This window comes from Aythya marila, assembly GCF_965140915.1.
Source record: "Aythya marila genome assembly, chromosome: 24".
NCBI lineage: Eukaryota > Metazoa > Chordata > Aves > Anseriformes > Anatidae > Aythya > Aythya marila.
The window spans coordinates 3,836,481-3,853,568 of record NC_139065.1 but is presented as its reverse complement, the minus strand read 5'-3'; the positions used below and the strand labels follow the sequence as shown (position 1 = coordinate 3,853,568).

At 61.7% G+C, this 17,088-nt stretch overlaps 1 protein-coding gene across 10 annotated transcripts in view; it reads right to left on the bottom strand.

Annotated features, from left to right (window-relative positions):
* ATP2B4 (ATPase plasma membrane Ca2+ transporting 4) overlaps nucleotides 1–17,088 on the bottom strand; it is a 45,263-nt gene that overhangs the window by 14,063 nt on the left and 14,112 nt on the right. For 7 of the 10 annotated variants that reach the window (XM_082778522.1, XM_082778528.1, XM_082778530.1 and 4 more), the window contains exons 2-17: nucleotides 13,029–13,492; nucleotides 10,036–10,233; nucleotides 9,228–9,485; nucleotides 8,469–8,594; nucleotides 7,954–8,079; nucleotides 6,462–6,497; nucleotides 4,757–4,918; nucleotides 4,445–4,659; nucleotides 4,113–4,355; nucleotides 3,750–3,991; nucleotides 3,169–3,403; nucleotides 1,981–2,160; nucleotides 1,760–1,847; nucleotides 1,511–1,617; nucleotides 377–568; nucleotides 68–281 (exon numbers count right to left, since the gene is read on the bottom strand). In XM_082778522.1, coding sequence (XP_082634648.1) covers nucleotides 68–281; nucleotides 377–568; nucleotides 1,511–1,617; nucleotides 1,760–1,847; nucleotides 1,981–2,160; nucleotides 3,169–3,403; nucleotides 3,750–3,991; nucleotides 4,113–4,355; nucleotides 4,445–4,659; nucleotides 4,757–4,918; nucleotides 6,462–6,497; nucleotides 7,954–8,079; nucleotides 8,469–8,594; nucleotides 9,228–9,485; nucleotides 10,036–10,233; nucleotides 13,029–13,224 — 2,818 coding nt within the window. In that variant the 5' untranslated portion in view covers nucleotides 13,225–13,492. The remainder of the gene's footprint in view (nucleotides 1–67; nucleotides 282–376; nucleotides 569–1,510; nucleotides 1,618–1,759; nucleotides 1,848–1,980; nucleotides 2,161–3,168; nucleotides 3,404–3,749; nucleotides 3,992–4,112; nucleotides 4,356–4,444; nucleotides 4,660–4,756; nucleotides 4,919–6,461; nucleotides 6,498–7,953; nucleotides 8,080–8,468; nucleotides 8,595–9,227; nucleotides 9,486–10,035; nucleotides 10,234–13,028; nucleotides 13,493–17,088) is intronic. The other 3 variants (XM_082778527.1, XM_082778529.1, XM_082778531.1) reach the window with 1 other exon arrangement.

Here is a 17,088-nt window from a genome sequence, read left to right as displayed (position 1 = left end):
CCGAGGGTGCGGTGGCTGCCCGCCCCTTTTATCCCCACCCCGGTTTGCTCGGGGTCTCGAAGCTCACCCACAAAAAGCAGCGTGAAAATGATGGTGAGCTGGTAGACTGCGTGCCCCAGGATGTTCTTCATCATGGTGCGGGAGATGAGCGGCTTGTTGCGGCCGTAGGGCTTGCGGAGCAGCAAGGACTCGGAGGGGGGCTCGGTGGCCAGGGCTAAGGAGGCAAAGGTGTCCATGATCAGGTTCACCCACAGCATCTGCACGGCCTTCAGGGGGGAGTCCTGCGGGGAGAGGAGGGAGAAACGTGTCACACCACCAAAACCTGCCCCGTTTTCGGGCCCTTTTGCTCCCCGCGCCCGGCCCGGCAGCCCCGTACCTGCGTGATGCAGGCGCCCGTGAAAGCCACGATGACGGCCACCACGTTGACGGTCAGCTGGAACTGCAGGAACTTGGAGATGCTGTCGTAGACGTTGCGGCCCCACATCACCGCCTTGACGATGCTGGTGAAGTTGTCGTCCGTCAGGATGATGTCCGAAGCCTCCTTGGCCACGTCGGTGCCTGCGATGCCCTTGAGGGCCGGGGAGGAAGCGGCAGGGATGAGGCACGGGGCCAACTCTGTGTGCTCCATCTGCCCGGCTCCACGACGCTGCTTCTTCCCCAAAAACAGCCCCGAGAGAAGACCCCACCGCAGCCAGGAGCTGGTGCCAGCCCTGCCTTTTGCTCCCAGTCCTTGCTTCGTGCAGCAAACCGAGCGTGGAGGCTCCTGAGCAGCACAGCCTTCAGGGACAGGCACGGCTCAGCTCCAAACTGGGGCTCTGGGTCAGTGCAGCGTGTCACCCTGAGCTGTCAGTGCTCCTGATGGGTGACACTGCAGCAAAGCAGCAGCCCCACAGCACCCCAAAAGTCACTGCAGTGTCTCAGCACGGTGAGATTTGCTCTGTAGGAGCTGGGCACGCTGCATTTCTTACTGCCCGTACAGGGAGGCGCTCGCTTGGCACTGCACACACCCAGTGGTGCCCTGCAAGGAGCCCTTTCCCTGACCTCCAGAAGCTTCCTGGAGGTTTGCAAAACCTGCCTGAGAGGGGAACCCCCGGCTTGTGCAGGGCAGGAGCTTCAAAGGGAAGCTGCACGGAGTCACAGCGAGCTCCAGGGCACTGCTGGACCTCCCAGCTCGGCACCCTGGGCAGGACCCTGGTGCTCCACAAGCGCTGTGTCACCTTGAGTTTGCCACCATCCCCACAGCCGGGGCAGAGAAGCCAGGCTACTGGAGGATTGTTTTCCAGCAATTGTTCGCTAAAGTCCTAGAAAGTTCCTGAGAGTTCAATCAAACCTCCCTAGAGGGTTTCTTCTTCCTTTCTAAGCCACCAAGGAAGATTTGGAAGAGCTTCATCACTCCCCAGGTAATTCGAGTGTTCAGAACAACCAAGCAGGACATCAGTTTCTCTGCCCAGAAAGCAAAACCACCCCCGAAGCAGGGAGCACCCTGTGGCAATCCCACTGCAGTCCCTACCATGGCAAACCCAACGTCGGCTTTCTTCAGCGCTGGGCCATCGTTGGTCCCATCCCCGGTGACAGCCACGACCTGCCTCTGGTCACCAACAGTGCTGTCGATGATTCCTGCATGGGGGACAAGCAGAGTGGGGAAAGTCAGCTCCCAGAGCAGCCTCCAGCACTGGTTATGCTGCAAAATCACCCGGGCAGGGCAGAACGAGAGGCTTTGGGGAAGGGAGGCGGCCACAGGGGGCTGCTGCGCACCCACCTTTGACAAGCGTGTGCTTATCCGTCGGGGAGGAGCGGGCCAGCACGCGCAGCTTGGGCCAGATCTTGTCCAGCTGCTCCTGTTCCACCTGCAGGACACGGATATGAGCAGGGCAGGGACCCCCAGGCCCCCCTTCTTCTGCCCCACCAGAGAGCACCAACCCCAAAACCCCTCGCCTCGAGGCACCCCGCTTCCCCCGAGAGGCCCCCCGAGGAGCCCACCTCGCCCTTCTCGTTGCGGATGAGCCGGTTGAACTCCTTCCCCTCCAGGCACAAGAAGTCCTCCCCCGGCAGCAGGATGCCGCACTTGGTGGCGATGGCGCGGGCGGTGTTGATGTTGTCCCCCGTCACCATGCGGACGGTGATGCCCGCGCGCTGGCACTTCAGGATGGCATCGGGCACCTGGGGACGAGCACAGAAAGAGGGTGGGCGGGCAGGGCAGGGCCACGCAGCCCCTCTGCTGCTGTCCCCAAGTGTCCCCCCCTCCCCAAATGGATCCGGGCAGGGTCTCGGTGCAGCCACGAGCCATTTAACAGCCACCTGATGCTCAGCTGGGTGCTCAGCTTGGGGACCAGCTGCTGAACCTAAAGCTGCCCCCCACGAAACCAGCTGAGCCGTTTATCCCTGGGGGTACGGAGAAGCCCCCAGGGACCAGAGCATCCCTCAGAGCAGCTCCCCGGGCAGGGTAACCTCATTGCTCTCTCCACATCATGCTGCGGAGCCGGGTGCCAAGGCACGGCCAAGACAATCCGTCAAAAACGGGGGCATTGCCCCCTCCCAAACAACCCCACACTGCTCCGGCAGCACGTTGCTGCCCTAATGGGTTTATCTATTACGGAGCGGTGGGGGAAGAGGATATTAGTGAGGAATTAGCAAATCGAATCACAGCCTCCAGAGCCAGCGCAGACGGGGCATCTGTAATGCAATTCCCAGGCCCAGATACTTGAACATCTAATAAGGAAAGATGCAAGCAAGGCAGGAGCGCGGGGGCAAGCTCCGAAATGTAATCAAGAGGCAGGTAGCGGAGGGTTTATTGCATTAGGCCAGCTGCCTGCCCGGCACCCCCGTGGCAGATGGGGGCAGCGAGATGCAAGGAGGAGGGAGAAAAATTGGCTAGATCAGTCCTGCCCTCTCCAACACCCTCGTCACTCCTGCCTGGCATGGATTGCACATGGAAGGAGTCAGGCTTGTGCACAGACCCCTGCACCCGTACAGGAGCAGGGTTTGGGGGAAGCAGGATGCCACCAGGTCCTTCTGTTCGGGGGTGGGAGGGATCCTGGGCCAATTCAGGGATGGACGTGCAGGAGATGCTCGTGCTTCCCTCTGGGCCTCACGATCCTGAGGGACATGGAAAAGGGCTCCTGGCCCAGGAATGGGGCTGGGAGAAGGACAGTGAGGGAGCTTTGGTACCTCTGGCCGCACAGGGTCCTCTATCCCGACCACGGCGATGCAGGTCAGCTCGGACAGGATCTCGTTCTCGCTGTCCCAGTCGGGCTCGGCGTCGGCGGGGAAGTCGCGGAAGGCCAGGCAGATGGTCCGCAGCCCGTGGCACGCCATGGGCTCGATCACCTTCTTCACCATCTCGTCCCGGTCCTTTGACTTGAACACCCGGGGGTCACCGTTCTTGTCCAGGATCCTGGTGCACCTACGTGGGACCAGGACAAGAGGGTGAGGGAGATGGGCAGTGGCACGCTGCCCTGCTCGGTGATCCCCCTCCCTGCCACCCATTGTCCCTGCCTGTAAAATGGGCGCATCCCCCAACCCACGGCTGCCTACAGCTCTACCAAAACCACGCTACCAAGACTCCAAGACCCAACATTTCACCCACAGCACCTCCAGTTCTGCCCCTTCCTCCACGCTCCACAAGAGCTGGGACCTTTCACCCTCAACTCCCCCCCCCAAAAAAAGCTCCATGGCGCACTGAGAGCCCGAAGCCCCCTGGGGTTGGTGGGACTGGGAGAGGACCCGAAAAGCAAGGAAGGGCCGGTTACTTGCGGAGGATGATCTCGGAGGCTCCCTTGCTGTACATGCGGAAGCCGCCGTTGCCGTTCTTCAGCACCGTGCTCATGGATTTGCGCACCGAGTTGAAGGTGTAGACCTTGTAGAGCTTCTCCTCCGGCACCTCGTTGCGCACCGCCTGGTAATCCTGCTTCAGGTCCAGCACGAAACCCAGCAGGGCGCACTCCGTCTTGTTCCCCACTTGCCGGGGTAGCCCCCCTTCCTTCTCTGGGGGCTGGAGGGGAAGAAAGGGAAAGAAAACACAACGTCAAACCTGGGTACGGCAGGATGGGAGCTGTAGGGTTGGCCAACGGTGCTGGGAAGTCAAGGCTTTGGCTCTCCAAGAGCCTGCTCACCAGGATCTTGGACGTGTAGGCAGAGTTGATGGCGACACCGTTGACGATGAGGTCCAGGATCTTGGGCAGGATGGCTTCAGGGTCGGGGATCTGGCGGTAGTGGGTGTCCCCCACGTAGGCCTGCACCACGGTCATGCGGTTCATGGTGAGTGTGCCCGTCTTGTCCGAGCAGATGGCGGTGGCGTTCCCCATGGTCTCGCACGCGTCGAGGTGTCTCACCAGGTTGTTGTCCTTCATCATTTTCTGCAGCAGGCAGCAGAGCCGGCGAGGTTAGAGCCAGAAGACCGAATTTCCCCCATAAAGCCCTCTACATCCCACCCCAGAGGTCTCACCTTCACGGAGTAGGCCAGGGAGATGGTGACGGCCAGCGGGAGCCCCTCGGGCACGGCCACCACCAACACGGTGACACCGATGATGAAGAACTTGACAAAGTACTGGATGTAAATGGGGGTGCACTCCGCCAGCCAGGGCCGGCCCTGCACCCCAAAGGTGTCGATGACGAAGTACAGCACCAAGATGATGACCGTGATGGCCGACATGATCAGCCCTGGGGGAAAAAAGGGGCAGAGCAGGAGGTGAGGGGACACAGGGGAGGCAGGGGACGGCCCCTTCTCACCCCAAAATTTCCAGGGAGAGCTGCTCACCTGCCTTCCCGATCTGGACCGCCAGGCGCGTCAGCTTCCCTTGCAGCACAGACTTCTCCTTCTTGGGCACCTTCACCTTCTTCTTCTCCTTCTCCTCGTTTTCCACCCCTTCCTGGCTCTTCAGGGGTTGGATCTCTAAGGCCACACCATCCTGAGTTTTAGCTACAGCCCCAGGGCAAAATAAGACACCACGTGTGAGTAGGAGAGAGACCAGGAAGACCTGCAGGACACCACTGAGAAAGATGGTGGTGGGAGAGAGAGAGAGAGAGAAAACCCAGAGCACAAAACCATTCCCTACGACACACACATCCGAGCACATGGAAACCTCGTGGCCTGGGGCCCTGTCGCCTCCCTGTCGCTCAGTCTTTGCCATCTACCTCTCGCCCCAGCCCCACGGATGAAGGGTCCTTGGAGCTGATGGTGGCCGGGGGCCAGGCAGGACCATTTCTCGTGGTTGTGCTGCACAAAACCCCTTGGCCAGGCCATGGGCAGGAGGTCTCCAATCCCTCCACGGGCTGCTTTGTGCCCTGTAGCACATTGGGCTGGCCCCATAGCAGCTCCCATGCACTGGCAGACCCTGTCCCAGCGGGGACAAGCTTGGGAAGTGGCTTCCCTCTGCTCTGAGCCCCTCTTCGGTGCCTTAACGCCTTTTTAATGCCCTTTGGGGGCTCAGCAGGAATCCTTTCACAGGGGAGCTGGAGGGGTGAGATGGAGGGGGACGGTTAGGCGGTCGGATGGAGTTTGAAGAGGAGTGAGCCAGCTCCCGTAACCCAGCCCTGAGCCATCCATCACGGTTTTAGGACACGTTTTTAGGACCCAAGACAGCTGTTACAGCTCGGCCCGACTCCCTGCCCTCATCCAGCTGAGGGTCTGGAGACCCAGGTCGGCTGGGAGTTGTGGAGCAGGATGGGGAGAGAAGAAGATGCCACCCCCTGCGAGGCTGCTGGGGCTGGGGGCGCAGCGGGGGCCCCCCAAGTGTCCCAGGACCTGTCCCCTCGATGGTCGGAGACAGCCCCGAGCTGCCCCGTGTCTGCCACCTCCTTATGCCAGCCCCCGACACGGACAGAACAAGCACCCGGACACAGTCTGACGGGAAGGAGGGCAACTCAAACTGCTGAGAGGAGAGAGAGAGAGAGAGAGAAAGAGAGAGAAAGAGGTGGAGAGAGAGGTGCAGAAATGGGCTTCCTCCACAGCCTGCAAAGAACAGGGTGAGAAACACTGGCGAGAGACGCTCACGGAGTCGAGGCCATGGGAGGAGAGGGTGCAACCGTCCCGCAGGCCGGGTCCCAGGGGGTGGCTTATCCCGGGAGGACGCGATGCGCCCACCTCTCTCCCCCAGCCGTGCCCAACCACAAAGCCTGCAGCAGGGCAGCTCCTGGGGGGCACGAAGGTTCAGAGCCACCAGGTCACGCCAACGTGGACACGGATGCTCTGCCAATGATCCAGGCTGCTGGGAAGAGCCCCGTCCTCCCTGCACGAAGATTTTGGCCACGGGGAAGCCAGCCTGCATTGTCCCCGCTGCGCCCAGCGCCGTGAGGCCGTGCCGGAGCCACGGGACCGTTGCACCCTCTCCCAGGACAACGAGGCGAGAGTCCCGCCGGAGCAGCAAAGAGCACAGACTCATGAGAAGAAGGAAGGAAGGAAGGAAGGAGGAATGCTCGGTAGTTAGTGTGGTGCTGGTTCAAAGGATGGAGAGGCTGGTTACCTTTGTTGCGATTTTCGGGGGCTCCGGTTTTTTTACCTGTTCAAAGAGAGAAAGGGTGCAGGGCTGAGCACACGGGGCCACAGCCGGTGAGGGGACAGGATGGGACGGGCCAGCCCCGCTCCGAGGGGCCGCACGCTGCTCCGGCAGCATCCGTGCAGGGGGCTCAGCACCACTGCTGTCACCCTTGGGTGCCAAGTGTGGGACCCCAGCCAGCTGGCCTCACTGGAGGCCATCCTGCGCCCCAGCACGAGGAGGGTCTGGAGCTCCCCGGCTCCCCCAGCACCCCATCCCCATATGTCAAGCACCCCCTACAACTCCCACCAGCACCCCACGGGGTGCTGGGGTGTCTCAGGCCTTTGGGCAGAAGCCACAAGCAGAGTTTGATGGGTGCCCAGCATGTGCTGAGCGCTCCAGCCCCCCTGCTGCCACCAGATCCAACGGGGACGCACAGACTTACCCCCCCTACAATGGGCAGCACTACAAGGGGTAGAGCCCCCCACATCTGTGGTGGGCACTGTCCCCGTATCGGGATCCCCAGTGTGCCTCCACAACACCAGAAGCCCTGTGCTTCTGTAATTTATACAAGCAGAGCGTGATAAAGGGATTTACACACCACACCTGGTTTCTCCTCTCCCCCAGGTACCACAATGAAGCTCTCCCTTCCTCAATTTTACTCTCAAATCGAGGGCTGCAAGGCCCCAGCACGTGGCACGGAGCTGGGTTTGCTGTGGGGCTGAGTGCCAGAGCTTGGGGACAAGGAAAACCCCAAGCACCGTGCCCGGGTCCCAGGCAAGCTGCTGCTCAGCTCCGCCAGCAGCCGCTCCCCACGCTCCCACCTCCGAGCTGGGCTGAACCTCAGCTTCCCCAGCCCGACTCACACCAACGCTGGCTTTGAAGCCTTTGTGGCTGAGGAGGGCTGGCATGGAGCAGCGAGACGTGAGAGCAGGAAAGCATTCGAGTCCCAGCATGATCGGGAACAGCTCAGCCTGCCCGGCTGCTCTCCTCTCCTCCACCCAGCAGGGCGCAAACCCCTCCTCGCCCTCTTCTTCCATCCCCTGTGCTTCCATCTCCTGCCCAGGGAGCTCAGCAGAGATCTTCAGCCAAGTTTCCAAGGCTCTGGACAGGCTGCTGACACCCTGCGGGCACTCACCTTCCCACCACGGGGTGGCAACGAGCACCGTGCCACTTCGGGGCAGCACTGGCGGCCCTTTTCCCTGCGACCCCACAACCCTCCAACTGCAGGTTGCAGCTGGCAGGAGAAGAGAGCTGGAGCTGTGACCAAAAAGAGCTGGAGAGCCGAGGTCTGGGTGCATGAGGGGCTTTCCCCTCGCAGCACGTCCCACGCTGTCCCAACAGCTTGCCATACTGCCCGGGTCAGGCACACTAAAGCCCAACCGCATCCCTTCGGTGGTTTGTTGGGCACTGGTGGATGCTCCCCAGGGGAGAGAGAAAGGCAATAGGAGGGAGGAAGTGGGTTCAGTAATCTCCTTACCTTTCTTCACCTTCTTCTCCTCATCTCCTTCTCCTGCCCCCAAGAGAGTGAAGATGATTCCCGTCTGGGAGTTGATCCCCACGGCGGTCACCACCATCCGCCCGGAGCCCTCCATCACGTGGGTACCTGGCACACAGGGAGGCACAGTGAGGCAGGACACCAGCACGGGGCTCCATCACCCCCAAAACACCAGGTCCAGGCAGAGACCCCTTCCCACAAAGCCCCCACACCAGCCGGGGTTTTCTCCCTGGGGCATCTCCCCCCAGGGCTGCTGGCCCCAGCAGCAATGGGGCGCTTGGGACATGGGATCTGCCCAAATGGGGACACACTGGAAAGGTCCCCATGCCGTTCCCATGTCTCTCATGGTTGCCAAAGAGATGGTCAGGATCCCGTCCCGATCAATTCAGCAATTCACAGTGTGATGCCAACAGGTTTGGGACTTCGAACCATGCCAAAACCTCAGGCTTTTTGCTCTGGTGCCAACACGAGTTGGGTTTTCTGCCCAGAAGCCTCACCTGACAGCAGCATGGGGTCTTTATCGAGAGACTTCTTGACCTGGTCAGACTCCCCTGTCAGCGAGCTCTCATCTATTTTCAGGTCATTCCCTTGGATCAGGATCCCATCTGCTGGCAAGAGGTCACCTAGGAGAGGAGCAAAGACAGGGGTCGGTCCCAGCCCGGCCAGCCACAGCTCGCCCTGTGTCTCAGGAGGACTCAGGTGTTAGCAAAAGGACTCAAAATTCAGTCTCAGACCAAGCTTAGAGGTAGGAGAAGCAAAGGGAGAGTATTCAAGAGTGACATCTAATGGCTCTAAAATATTCACATGCAAAGCATTAGTTTTGAGGTCTTTCAATCGCATGGTGCTTCCTCGTATTTGATTTGATGGAATCAACACCACGCCTTCCCAAAGCCTCAATACACCAAACTGTTACACAAACATCCACCTGCAGAGGTGGGAAAAAGCTCTACGTGAAAATAAACACCACACAGGGAAAAAAAAACACAACTCATTCCTGACGGGAGCTGCAGGAACAAGTGAGCCAGGAGCAGGACCTCCTCTAGCCCGAGGGCTACAACATTTAGGTCTTCCCAAAGACACCTCGCTGGGGAGATGCTCACCAACAAGGACACGTTTGTGGGTTGTTTGGGACCAGCAGATTGCTGAAACAAGTCCCTAATGTGGGCTGGCGAGAGGTGAGCGGAGCCCCGTCACCCAAACGGAGCATCTCCCATCGTCTGAGAGGAACGACCGCGCCGCCCGCGCCCCTCACTCACCATATTTGATCTGCGCGATGTCTCCCACCACGATCTCGGCCACGGGGATCTGAATCACCTGCCCCTTGCGGATGACCGTGAACTTCTGCTCCTGCTCGATGCGGCTCTGGAGGCCCCGGAATTGCTTCTCCTTGCTCCAGTCGTTGAAGGCGGTCACCAGCACCACGATGATGACCGAGAACAAGATGGCCGCCCCTTCGATCCAGCCGGCCTGCGACTCGCCCTCATCCTCCACGCCGCCTGACGACTGCCCGCACACTGCATTTTGGGGGAAAAAATAAAACCTTTTGTACAACGGGATGCTTGGTGGCTCCTGAGAAACACTCCCAGAGGACAACCGGGGTGCTCCCTGAGGTTCACGGGGGAAATGAGGGGACATTTCTCCTCAGACAGAGCGGGCAGGCGTTGGGACGGGTTGCCCAGGGAGGTGGGGGAGTCCCCGTCCCTGGGGGGGCTCCAGGAGAGGTTGGGGCTGGTGCTTGGGGACACGGCTCGGTGGGGACAGTGGGTGGTTGATCTTGGAGGGCTTCTCCAACCTTAATGATCCCAGGATCACTCACAAGAGCACTGGTTTGGGGGAGTTACCAAAGGACACCTTGTCCCAAAGCAAAGAAGCAGCCACATGGGATTTGGGAAGCCACCAGGCCATACAGACCCCTTACCCCATGAGCATCCCTTGGGGAACAGGGAGGAGCAGGGAGAAGCCACCATCGAAGGGGACAGCAGGAGCAGCACGGCTCCGAGGCACCACCAGGATGGGGGGACCCACAAGGGGGAGATTTCATCCCAAAACCCATCGGGGACTCACGTTCATTGTCACCGCCCGGGGGGTGGTAGAAAGACAGGCCCAGGGAGATTATGGCTGCTATTTCCAAGATGATCAGCGTGACGTCCTGCAGCGCCTCCCACACTAACTGCAGGAACGTCTTGGCCTTCTTGGGGGGAATGAAGTTCTGGCCGAACACCTGCCTCCTCTTCTCCAGGTCGGTCGGGTTCCCGGACAGACCTGGGGATGGGACGGCGAGAAATGAAACCGAGCCACAGCGCTGCCTCCACGTCCCCACCGAACGGCTCCAGTGCTGCAGAGGGGCGCAGAGCCCAGATTTTGCTCCTGCCACCCCTCACGGCGAGGGACACGAGGGACACCCGGGGCGGGCACGGAGCCGCCGCTCCCCGGTGCCGCAGTTAATGCCAGTTGGCGCTGGCCGGCTTGTTTACACGCTGCAGCAAATTAACCGTAAATCTGGCACCGCCAGCGGCGCTCGGAGCTGTCAGAGCCACCTGATGCCTCTCTGCTGCCAGCTCGGGGAAGGGGAAGTGGTGGGGAGCAACGCAGGAACGTCTCCGACCCCCCCAGAGGACACCGAGACCCCCAGGAGATGGGGGACGGTGCAACCCGGGGGCTGCTCCTGCTTTGGGATGGGTGGTGGGAGCTAGGGAAGGAATAGGACAGCCCGGATCTATCGGGGGAATCTGGTTTTGGGGGGGCTGAACCCCTTCCTGTGGGTTGCAGGGGGTGGGGGAGCTCAGCAGCCTCCCAGCACGCGGCAATGGGGTGAGCACTCGGCCCCGCTGCCTCCCCATGCACCAAAGAGCTGCAGTGGGGGGAACACGAGGCGAGAGCAGCCCCCCCAGCCCAGCACCACCTTAATGCAGCCCTGCACCAAGCCCCTGCGTTTTCCACCTTAAGAGCAGCCCGGGGCTGCTGCCAGCTCCCGAAATGCACCGGGCAGGGGCTGTAACGCCCGGCCCTGGGGCACCCATGGGTGCCTGGAGCAGCCTGGCAGCGCCACGGCCCCACCCCGGGGGCCACTTCCCCACAGGGCAGCCCGGCTGGAGGCAGCAGCAGGATGCGCCCCGCTTCCCCCCGCCCTGACGAAACCCCGCAGAGCAGCCCGTGCATCCCCACCCAGCCCTAATCCCGGGATCTCCCGGCCCCCGTGGCCTCCCCGAGATGGAAAATCTCGCTCAGCATCGCTCAGCCTGACTCACGCCGGCGTCACGGCACGGGATGCCACCGAGGGCGCACACGTGGCTCCTCCAAACCCACCTGGGAGCACCCCCGGGATCTATCCCCCCCCACCTCTAATTACCCCTGCCTCTCACGGGGTGATGAGGGTGGGGTGGGTTTTAGTTTATCTGGAGGGGTTGCAGAGGGCAAGAGGCCAGCAGCTGACTGCTCCTCGCTGGGGCCACAGTGGGGTCTGGATGGGACCTCGTAGGGGGGCAGCAGGTGAAGAATTTGGGGTGGAGGCCACAAAGTACAGCAGGAGGACAGCCGTACTTCTCCAGCCTAAAACAGGGACCCCAGGGTGAACCTCCCCGCCTGGCCTCCACTTCTCCGAGGAGGCTTCTCCTACGACCCCCCCCCACTCACCCATTTCCCTCGTTTTTAGGATCTAGATCTTTGGTTAGGGGAGACGCTGGAGAGCCCCCTGCCAAAATCACTTGTGCAAGGGGAGATCTCGCCCTATGAGGTGGAAGCCCCCAGGTTGAACATCCTGCCCTAAAACCTGGCCAGGGCGTCCCACCCGGTCATTATTGGGGCTGGGTGCAGCGCCGGGCTCGCAGCTCCCTTCTTTTGGGGTTTCCCTTGCTGGGAACCATCACACCCCACATCAGGCTCCTTGTGGAGCACGGAGAGGCAAACCCAGCACGGCAGGAGTCGAGCAGTGCTTTGGGCTTTCACTTTTCCTAATAATAGCCCAGCTCATAGGAAATAACCTCTCTCTGCTCTCTGGGCTCAGTAGGATGAGGTTTGGGATTTGGGTCACCTCCAAATCAACAGCTGTATGCAGAGCAGGGGCTCAGGCCTGAATTGATCCCAAATCGGGGCCAAACGGTGTCCCTTCAGTACTTGAGCTCCCAGATCAGGGCAGGTTTGGGTTTGCTTCCCTCCCCGCCCGCCCCCAAAAGCGCGCTCACCTTTTGGCACGGCCAAGCGCATTGTTTTGCGGTCAGGACTTGGTATTTCCACCGGGGCTCCCCCCCCTTCTCTAATGACATCCCGGGATTGTCTCCCCTTCCCGGTCCCGCTCACAGCTGGGAAACGCGCTAACCCCAGCGACAACGGGGCCGAGGGGCAGCCACGTCCCCATCCCACGTCCCCATCCTGGTGCTGGGAACAAGGGGTTTCTCCCCCCGTGTCCCTTTTAGCACCACTGTGCACAGACACCCAACAAGGCCCCACACTGAGAGTCACAGTACCCGGCCCTACTTGCTTATGGGGGGGCTCCAAAAATGCCACCCCTGCAAACGGGGAGGAGAGGTCACGTCCTTCCAGCCAAACCCCCCCAAACATCAGCCAGCACCCCAAAAAGAGAGCACCAAAAGAGAGCACCAAACCAGCCACCGCTCAACCCTCCGATGCTCAGCAGGACCCAAACCCAGGCTTCCAGCTCACATTGAAGAAACCCTAAAACTACGGGGCCGTGGGCACCTCCCCGTCCCCATCAGCGCTTTGGGGATGTTCTGCCTGTCCTTTGGCCAGGATGCCCGCACCACACGCAAGATCCCCACACCACCAGCTGCCGTCCAACCTTCACACCCCCTTCCCCCACATCCCATGCGAATTATCCAACAGAGGAGAGGTTGGGGCAGCAGCAGGGCTGGGAGAGGAGCCCCGTACCCCCTCACACCCCACCGGCCCCCTTATTTCCACCCAGAGGCACGGAACCACATCCCCAGGACCCACAGAGGACACCCAGCACGACGGAACCGCGCTTTGAGCTCCGCCACGAGCGACTGGAGCCCGACAGCTCCAGCCACGAGCTCCCAAAAACGTCCCAGCTCCCCGCTTACCTTCGACGGGCGACGTCTTCAGCCTCTTGCAGACGTTGTGCACGCCGCCGTAGGAGTCGTTGAGCCGGGCGACTGCCTCGGCGCTCCGCAGCTCCATGAGGTTCCTGAGCTCCCCCACGGAGCACCCGAAATCCCCCTCATGGTTGCCTTCGGTGAAGGAGTTCCCGGGGTGGTGATCGGCCACGTTGTTCGTCATCTCGCCCCGGCCGGGCAGCGGCGCCGAGGGGCGCCGGGACGCAAGGGCCAGCCACGAGGCTGTGGATTTTTGGGGAGGGAGCTGGGGACGGCCCGGCGGGGGTCCCTGGGGGGCTGCCCGGGTGCAGCGGTGCCTCTAGCCGAGCCCTTCTCCTCCGGATGCAGGTGTAAACAGGATGCGCATGTTACCGCGGAGGCAACCTTAGCAACGCCCGGCGTGCATCTCCCGCGGCAGGAGGAAGGCTCCCTGGATACCACAGCAACTGGAGCTGGGAGGAAAAAAAAAAATAAATAAATAAATAAAAAAAAAAGGATGGGAAGAGGAGGAGGGCGTCATCGGGGGGGGTCCGCGGCCGGACGCACGCAGCCCCCGCGGGATGGGTACGGGGAGGAAGAGGAGGCGGCGTGGTTGGGAGGCGCGCGGCGGCACCGCGGGCTCACCCGGCTGTGCTAAAGAAAAAAGCAAAAAAAAAAACACAGCTCTGCCCCAAAACCCTAAGGTTTGGCTTTTTTGGAGCAATAAATAAATAAATAAATAAATAAAATGGTGAAAGCTGAGCTCGGCCCAGCCCGTAGGGCAGGAAGGGCGGCCAGGTGGTTCTCCGCTCAGCCCACAGCTGGCCGGCCCCGAAAATGCTCCCATTGAGCTGGGGTTAAAAATACAGCTCGGCAGTGGAAAACAGCTGCTTCCGCCCCGCCGGCCCGGGGAGGCAGCGCCTGGTAACGGCGCTGGCAACAGGTAAGCAAAAAAGCATCCCGAGGCAGCCGACAGAAGGGGGCTCGCGGCACCCAGCAGGCTTCTGAGCGCCAAGAGATCCGTCAGGAAAGTGCTAAACCCCGTGGGTTTCTACGAAATAAAGGGTTTTTTGCGTTAATGGCACCTGCTCGGCTCTCCCTCTGTGCTCTGCTCGAGCTCTCACAGCGCAGCCTGCGAGGAGCCGGATCCCCCAACATCCCCAAATGCTGCCAGCCCCACTGCAAGGGTGGGAGAACCCCCCAAAAAATCTATGGGATCAGGCAGAGATGTGAGCATCCCCCTTCCCCAGGGCTTAGCGTCCCATGGCAGCGCCAGGAGCAGGAGGGAGCAGTGCTGGTGGCCACTGGGGACACGGAGGGACACGGAGGGATTGAAGGACTGGGGAGCTGAGGACTCCCTGTGCCAGAGGCAACACGCACCAGCCGGAGGTGGAAATGGGATGGGGACGCTGCCGTCCCCATACGGAGCCTTGCCTCTGCCCCCTGACCCCACAAAGCAGGGAGCGAGCTGGAGCAGCAGCATCCTTGACGGCGGATGCAATTAAGCAGGATCCTGCTGATCAACAGAAAAAAATAAAAGATAATTCCCCCCCACCTCAGCACGCTAATTTTCCCCCTCTTTCACCGTCACTGACGTCTTCTGAAGGGAGCCGAGAGGCGAAGAGAAAGGTGGCTAATTAATACGGTGATGGCCTAGCCCGTAATTAGCCCTGAAAGAGCCACGGGGCACCCATCGTTACCTGCCCGGGGGGGCGGCGAGCTCCTGCCCGCTGCAGCCCCAGCCCCAGGACTCGCTCTGGTGGCCAAGGAGAACCCAGGGACCTGGTGGGGGGGGGCTCTTTGAGCACCCTCTGGTCCCAGCTTGGGGACAGAGCACGGTCCCATGTCCCAGACCCGTTCCTGGCCCATTTCTGCCCCATCCTGCTGGCACGGGACAGGCTCCTTGGCTGGGCAGGCTCGGTCCCTGGCAAGCGGAGAGCTGCGCTGAAGCCTTGCTAAGACCTAGCACTAATGAGTGCCTAACGACTCCCGCAGCATTCAGCAGCCTGTCCTAGCTCAGGAATTAGTTTCCCAAGCCTCCAGGCACTGCGGAGGGAGACGGGGGGCTCTCCGAAGCCCCCCGTGGGGACAGCGAGGGAGGCAGAGGTTACGGGACACTGGGCAACCCCGCAGAGCGACAACCACAACCAGGGACACAAGCAGGGAGCCCGAAGGAGCAGCCAGCAGCCGTGTCACCTCCCGCTGTCCCCACGCAGACAAGGACCTCGTCGGTGGCAGCGGGGAAGGACGCGGCTCCCGGCGCGCGGCGGCACGCGGGGAGGACGGGGCAGGGAGCGGAGGGAGCAGGCGGGGAGGAGGCAGCGGCTGCCAGGGAGCCGTGAAGCCGATGCAGTGCTGCAGACGAACCTGCCCGGAATAATAAAACGGCTGCATTACACCTCCGGCCCGGCCTGCCTGCGCCGGGGCCAGCACGGCCTTGGGTGCGCGCCGGCGTGACCGTCCCGTGGCCACCGGTGTGAGCAGAGGAGCCCTCCCGGCCCTAAACATGAGGGGAAAAGGGAAGCAGGGTGCTGAGAGAGGGACAAGGATGTAGGGTTTGGATCCCGTCCCGCAGGCACCGGTGGTGTGAGCAGCCTAGGCGGTGCTCCCAGCCCCCTAAAAAAATCACACGGCGCGTCCGCAGCGACGCTGCTCGCGTGCCGGGGGCTCGCGGCTTCCCTCCCCGGGGAGAAAAAGCCAAGCTGGAGGGAAAATCAGCCGGGCACGTCCTGCGTGACACCTCCAAAGCAAGCCCCGAGAGGGCTCGCTGCGACGCCTGCTCGGGCAGCCGTTGCAGGGCCGACGGAGAGCAGCACGCACACGGGGATGCGCCTGCAAACCCGCTCGGGAACCCCAATTCCCCAGCACGAGCCCTGGGGTTGCCGCGCCATGGGATGCCACCGCGGGTTCCCAGCTCTCCTGGGACTCCACCGCGTCCCCGCGCTGCAGATTGAGGCGAATCCTCCCTGTTTTGGAGCAGGCAGACAGCGAGCCCAGCGCCGTGCACCTGGCAGCCGACCCAACCAAGCTCAGCTGTTGGTTTTTCTTTCTTTCTTTCTTTATTTTTTTTTTAGTTAAACCCACAAATAACGGGGAAATCAGCGCCCCCGGCTCAGCACCCTCCCGCTCTCCTCCGCGTTTTGCTCCAAAAAGCCCCAAAAATCTCCCCTCCATGGGGAAGAAAACCAAACCCCTTTGCCTCCCCACCCACCCTGGGGTGAGCAGAGCCACAAACCCCAGCCCGGCCGGGCAGGATGAGGCCCCCGAGCAAACCTCAGCCCCTTTGATGGGGTTCCTGCCCCCCACCCCAAGCACCTGCCCTGCTGCCCCGGCCCCGAGCCGTGCCACGGGGGCCCGTCTCCTCCACAGCTTTCGGCTGCTGGAGGTTGCCATGGCAAAGCCAATGGAAAGCTGTGCCAGGGATGCTGCTTACGGTGCCAAATGGGGAGCAAAAAAGGAAAAAAAATATGATATTTTTTTAAAAAAAGCATCCAGGAACTGCTCTCCCCAGCTCTGCTCCCACCACGCGCGGACCCCGTTGAGCCAAGGAGGTGCTGGAGAGGAGAAAAGTCGGTGGGAGAGGGGAGAGGGGAGAGGGGTGGGCTCTGCCGGGCTGCAGCCCCTCGTGGTGGGGATGGAGCAGGAGCAGGAGCTCGGGGAGTGCGCTGGGAGCCCCGCACACGGGGACAGACAACGGGGACACTCAGCAGGCAGCTCCGTGCGACGCACCCTGCCTGCCTCCAACAGATCCAAAAGCTCGGGGCTGGAGCTCTTGGCCAGCATAGGGGGGGGCTCGGGGAGGGCACAACCCCCCCCAACCCCGCCTGACTCCCACCGTGGGGCCCCCCTGGCCAAATCGCCGTGCCCTGGGCAAGCAGCAGCCCCCTCAGGCATTTCTCTGCCCCCCCCAAAAAAACACTTGGAGCAGCCCCGCAGCCCCGTGCCCACCCCACACCGTCCCCATTTCCCCCCTCCCCAAGAAGGAAGCGGGGGGCCAGGGGAGCCCCAGGGCAGGGGCGCGGGGCCCCTCCCCGCACACTCACCAAATCGCAATGTGCAGATGGCAGCG